This window comes from Solanum lycopersicum, chromosome 12 (assembly GCF_036512215.1).
Source record: "Solanum lycopersicum chromosome 12, SLM_r2.1".
In the NCBI taxonomy this organism is placed as follows: Eukaryota; Viridiplantae; Streptophyta; class Magnoliopsida; order Solanales; family Solanaceae; genus Solanum; species Solanum lycopersicum.
In genome coordinates, this window is record NC_090811.1 from 58,203,289 (window position 1) to 58,208,456 (window position 5,168).

Sequence of the window (5,168 nt, forward strand, 5' to 3'; positions counted from 1 at the left end):
GTGGATTTAAGGTTTTTAAGATTCGACAATATCATCATTATAGTCCATCACCATTTACATAATTACAACATGCAACAACACAATTAAGCATATAGAAGACTTTACAATACCACCCAATACATATCAATCGCTATTTAGAGTTTACTATGAAATAGCATAAACCATAACCTACCTCCACCGAAGAATAGTGATCAAGTAAGATACTTCTTAATGCCTTTGCTTTCCTCTTCGCTTCTCTCTTTTTCTTGCTCGTTCTCCCTCTCTTTCTGTCTCTTTCTTTCTTCTTTTACCCTAATTATTATATAATTTCATATGATAAAATTAACCCATAATTTATTTTAAGGTTATCTCCTTTAACCCCAAGTAAATAAGTTATTAAACTTACCCACTAATTTCATACAGTTTGTCATAAATAGTCCAAAACACCCCTTAAAACTTTTAGCAGAAATCCGACCCAGTCAAGGTTACGCAGCTCGTGACGGCCCGTCGTGCCTGCGATGGTCCGTCCTGCAGGGTCGTCACAGAGTTCAGAGACTCAATTTCAGTAAAAAGGTTTGTGACGGCCCGTCGTATCTATGACGGTCCGTGCTGCAATTTCGTCGCGAAGTTCACAGAATTTATTCCCCGTACCCAAATTTCAGAGTTTAGGTGTTTTGGCACGAAGACACACGACGGTCGATCGTGACCATGACGGTCCGTCGTGTGATCCGTCAACACAGTCAATTATTATCACAAATGATTCTACTGCTCGAAAAGAATAAACAGGTCGTTACAATAGATACCAATTTACCCATCGTTCATCCTCGAACGATCACAAGAAGAAAAACAAGGGCGAGAAAGAGTACCTGAATCTGTAAAAAGCTATGGATATCTTTCTTGCATATCAGCCTCCTTCTCCCAAGTGGACTTTTCAACTGGCCAATTCTTCCATTGAACCTTGATGGATGCAATCACCCTTGATCTCAACTTGCGGACTTCTCTATCTAAAATAGCAACAGGCTCCTCCTCATAAGACAAATTCTCATCAAGAAGAACTGAGTCCCAATGAATAATGTAGTTTCTATCTCGATGGTATCTTTTCAGCATAGACACATGAAATACCAGGTGCACTCCTGAGAGTCTTGGAGGCAATGCCAATTCATAAGACACCTCCCCCACGCGCTTCAAAACTTCAAATGGACCAATTTACCTCAGACTAAGATTACCTCGCTTACCAAACTGCATCACCCCTTTCATGGGCGAAACCTTCAACAAGACTTGCTCACCCTCCATAAAATCCAAGTCTCTAAATTTCCGGTCTGCATATTCTTTCTGCCTGTTCTGAGTGGCTAGAGGCTTTTCCTGAATGCATTTCACTTTATCTAACGATTCCCTCAAAAGATCGGTACCCCATGGCCTCACCTCAAATGCATCAAACCAACCAATGGGAGACCCACATCTCCTCTCATACAGTGCCTCAAATGGGGCCATATCAATACTAGAGTGATAGCTATTGTTGTATGAGAACTCTGCTAAGGGTAAGAACTTATCCCAATGACCACCAAATTCTATATCACATGCATGAAGTATATCCTCCAAAACCTGAATCGTTCGCTCAGACTGACCATCGGTCTGAGGGTGAAATGCAGTACTAAGATCCAACCTAGTACCTAATTCAGCATGCAATGTTTTCCAAAACGTAGAAGTAAATTGCGTACCTCTATCTGATATGATGAAAAGTGGAACTCCATGCAATCGAACAATTTCTGAAATATAAAGTTTGGCTAACTTCTCTGCATTGTAAGTCACCTTGACCGGAATGAAATGAGCAAACTTAGTTATTCTGTCAATAATTACCCAAATGGAGTCATACTTACCCAATGTCTTTCGAAGGCCAACTACGAAATCCATTGCAATTCTCTCCCACTTCCATTCAGGAATGGGCATTCTTTGAAGTGTCCTTCTATGCCTCTGTTGTTCATACATTACCTGCTGACGATTCGGGCATTGAGCAACAAAATCAACAATGTCACGCTTCATCCTACTCCACCAAAAATGTTTCTTTCAGTCACGATACATCTTGGTTGCACCAGGATATATAGAATACCTTGAACTGTGAGCCTCTGTAAGAATAGTGTGAATCAAATCATCAACGCGGGGTACACATACCCTTCCCTTAATTCTCGAAACGCCTTACTCATCGATTTTTGCTTCTTTAGCCTCTCTTCGTAATACCTTATCTCGAATCCAAATCAGTTTATCATCGATAAACTGCTTTCCATTAATCTTGTCAAGAAAGGAAGATCTTGCCTTCACATAGGCCAAAAATCCTCCCTTCTCTAGTACTTCCAGCCGCATAAAGTCATTCGCCAGAGTCGTAACCTCTCTAGCCAATGGGGTCTAGAAACCTGCAAGTGAGTTAGACTTCCCATGTTCCTTGCCTTTCTACTTAAAGCATTTTCGACAACATTAGCTTTTCACGGATGATACAAGATAGTGATATCATAGTCCTTCAGTAGTTCCATCAGCCTTCTCTATCTTAAATTGAAATCATTCTTAGTAAAGACATACTGTAAGCTACTATGATCTGTATAGACTTCAGACTTAACCCCATATAGATAATGTCTCCATTGCTTTAATGCAAACACTACTGCAGCCAAATCCAAATCATGGGTCGGATAATTACGTTCATGCACCTTTAATTGCCTCGAGGCATAAGCAATTACATTCTTTTCTTGCATTAGCACTACACCCAAACCGGAATAGGATGCATCACAATAAACAATGAAATTCTTACCTTTCACTGGCAGGGTAAGAATTGGTGCTGTAGTCAACAAGGTCTTGAGTTTCTGAAAGCTTTCTTCACACTCATCCGACCATACAAATGGAACACTCTGCGTAGTCAAATTTTTCAATTGGGAAACAACAGAAGAAAATCCCTTGACAAATCGACGGTAGTAGCTAGCTTAACCAACAAAGATCCTTACCTCTGTAACATTAGTAGGTCTTACTCAACTCTTCACTGCTTCGATCGTAGAAGGATCCACCATCACACCATCCTTAGAAACCACATGCCCCAAGAAGGACACTTAATCTAGCCAAAACTCACACTTGGAGAATTTGGCATAAAGCTTTTTCTCCCTCAACATTTCCAATACAATTCTCAAGTGCTTCTCATGTTCTTTCCTGCTCTTTGAGTATACCAGTATATCATCAATGAATACAATGACAAAGAGATCCAGATATGGCTTCAAAATACCGTTCATCAAGCTCATGAAAGCAGCATGGGCATTAGTAAGCACGAAAGACATTACTAAGAACTCATAATGCCTATACCTGGTCCGAAAAGAAGTCTTTGACACATCCGTTGCTCGTATTTTCAATTGATGATAACCAGATCTCAAATCAATTTTTGAGAAGGTACAAGCACACTGTAACTGATCGAACAAATCATCAATGCGAGGAAGAGGGTACTTGTTCTTAATAGTTACCTTATTCAGTTGCCTGTACTCTATGCACATCCAAAAACATCCATCCTTCTTCTTTACAAACAAAATAGGAGCACCCCAAGGGGGTACACTTGGTCTAATCAAGCCTTTCCCTAACAACTCTTGAACTTGGGCCTTCAACTCCCTTAACTCAGCTGGAGCCATTCTATAAGGGGGTATGGATATGGGGCGAATACCCGGCTGCAGATCAATACCGAAATAAATATCTCTATCCCGTGGTATACCAGGAAGGTCTGCAGGAAACACATCCAGAAACTCACAGACTATCGAAACTGACTCAATCGAAGGTACTTGGGAAGTATCATCCTTGAGGTGTTCCAAGAAAGCTAAACACCCTTTACTAACCATTCTCTTAGAACGAAGAAAGGAGATGATACAAACTGGAGTGAAAGTGTAGTCACCCTCCCACACTAACGGATCTGTCCCAGGATTGGCCAACGTTACAGTTTTAGCATTACAATCTAAGATTGCAAAATATGGAGAAAGCCAAGTCATACCCAGAATTACATCGAAATAAACCATTTCTAGGATAACCAAGTCTACATGAGTATTGCCCCCCACAAAAGTCACAAGACAAGACCTATACACCTTCACAACTATCACAGACTCACCCACCGGAGTAGAAACACGAATAGGCATGTCAAGCATGTCACAATGTAAATCAAGACCAATAGCAAATGAGGAAGATACATATGAAAATGTGGATCCAGGATCAAATAATACAGAAGCTATGCAATCACAAACCAAAAGATTACCAGTGATAACAACATCAGATGTCTCTGCTTTAGGCCTCCTGGGGGAAGCATAACAATGGGCCTTATCACCTGTCTGTCTATTGCCCCTACCATGTTGTGCTGCAGTAGCTCCGGCTTGCTCGCCACCCCGGTAAGTTTGGTGACCACCATTACCATGTCCACCATGTCCTCCAGAATGACGGCCTCTCTTAAGACCACCTCTACCTCTAACTATTGGGGGTCTGTAACTCTGTTTTGAACAAAACCTCTGAATATGTCCAGTCTCTCCACATCCATAACACTCTCTGGAGTCAAGCATAGGACTCTATGAGAATGACGGAGTCTGGGGATAAACTCCAAACTCATAGAAATGTAAACCGATCTACGGTGGACCCCCAGCTACAGCCCGCCATGAAGACTGAATAGGTCGGGCTGGATAACATCTTGAACTCTGCCCTCTGGAGTAAGAACTACTAAACTCACCTCTCTTACGAAACTTCTTAGACGTCGATGCCATGGTGAAGTCGTGTGGCTTCACCCCCTCCATTTCTATCACAAAATGTACCACCTCTTGAAAGGATTTTGCTGCAGCAGCTACCTGTAAGGCTGGAATATGCCAATCTGACCTCAATCCCATCACAAAAAAACGAATCCGCTCTTGTGGACTGAAGCAAAGTTGGGTGGCATAATTGGATAATGCACGAAACTTAGCCTCATAAGCAGTAACCAACATCATTCCTTACTCTAGGCTCAGTAACTCATCCCTCCTCCTACCCCTCAAAGTCCGGGGTATATACTTCTCCATAAACAAGCTAGATAATGATGCCCTAGTCATAGGTGGTGCCTGTTCTTGTTGACACTAAACATACGATCGCCACCACATTTTGGCATTTCCCTGAAACTGATAGGTGACAAACTCAAAACCTAATCGTTCTACTATGTCCAT

The 5,168-nt window shown here is 41.6% G+C and overlaps 1 protein-coding gene across 1 annotated transcript; it reads right to left on the minus strand.

Moving 5' to 3' along the window:
* Positions 1 to 861: 861 nt before the first annotated feature.
* LOC138340463 (uncharacterized) lies at positions 862 to 4,958 on the minus strand. The gene is made up of 7 exons (XM_069292188.1): positions 4,788 to 4,958; positions 4,244 to 4,472; positions 3,866 to 3,949; positions 3,484 to 3,721; positions 1,789 to 2,020; positions 1,190 to 1,611; positions 862 to 1,075 (listed from the first exon to the last, which is right to left on the minus strand). Exons 1-7 carry the CDS (start codon positions 4,956 to 4,958, stop codon positions 862 to 864), a joined length of 1,590 nt encoding a protein of 529 aa, XP_069148289.1.
* Positions 4,959 to 5,168: the final 210 nt, after the last annotated feature.

What these genes read in the sequence shown, in the direction of transcription:
- LOC138340463 (XM_069292188.1), bottom strand. Translation starts at nt 4,958, where the DNA reads ATGATGTTGGTTACTGCTTATGAGGCTAAGTTTCGTGCATTATCCAAT. An exon ending in CTACACTTTCACTCCAGTTT is followed by an intron (nt 3,722 to 3,865) that starts GTATCATCTCCT and finishes TGTTTCCTGCAG; the next exon opens with ACCTTCCTGGTATACCACGG. An exon ending in TGGATGTGCATAGAGTACAG is followed by an intron (nt 2,021 to 3,483) that starts GCAACTGAATAA and finishes TTGGTGGAGTAG; the next exon opens with GATGAAGCGTGACATTGTTG.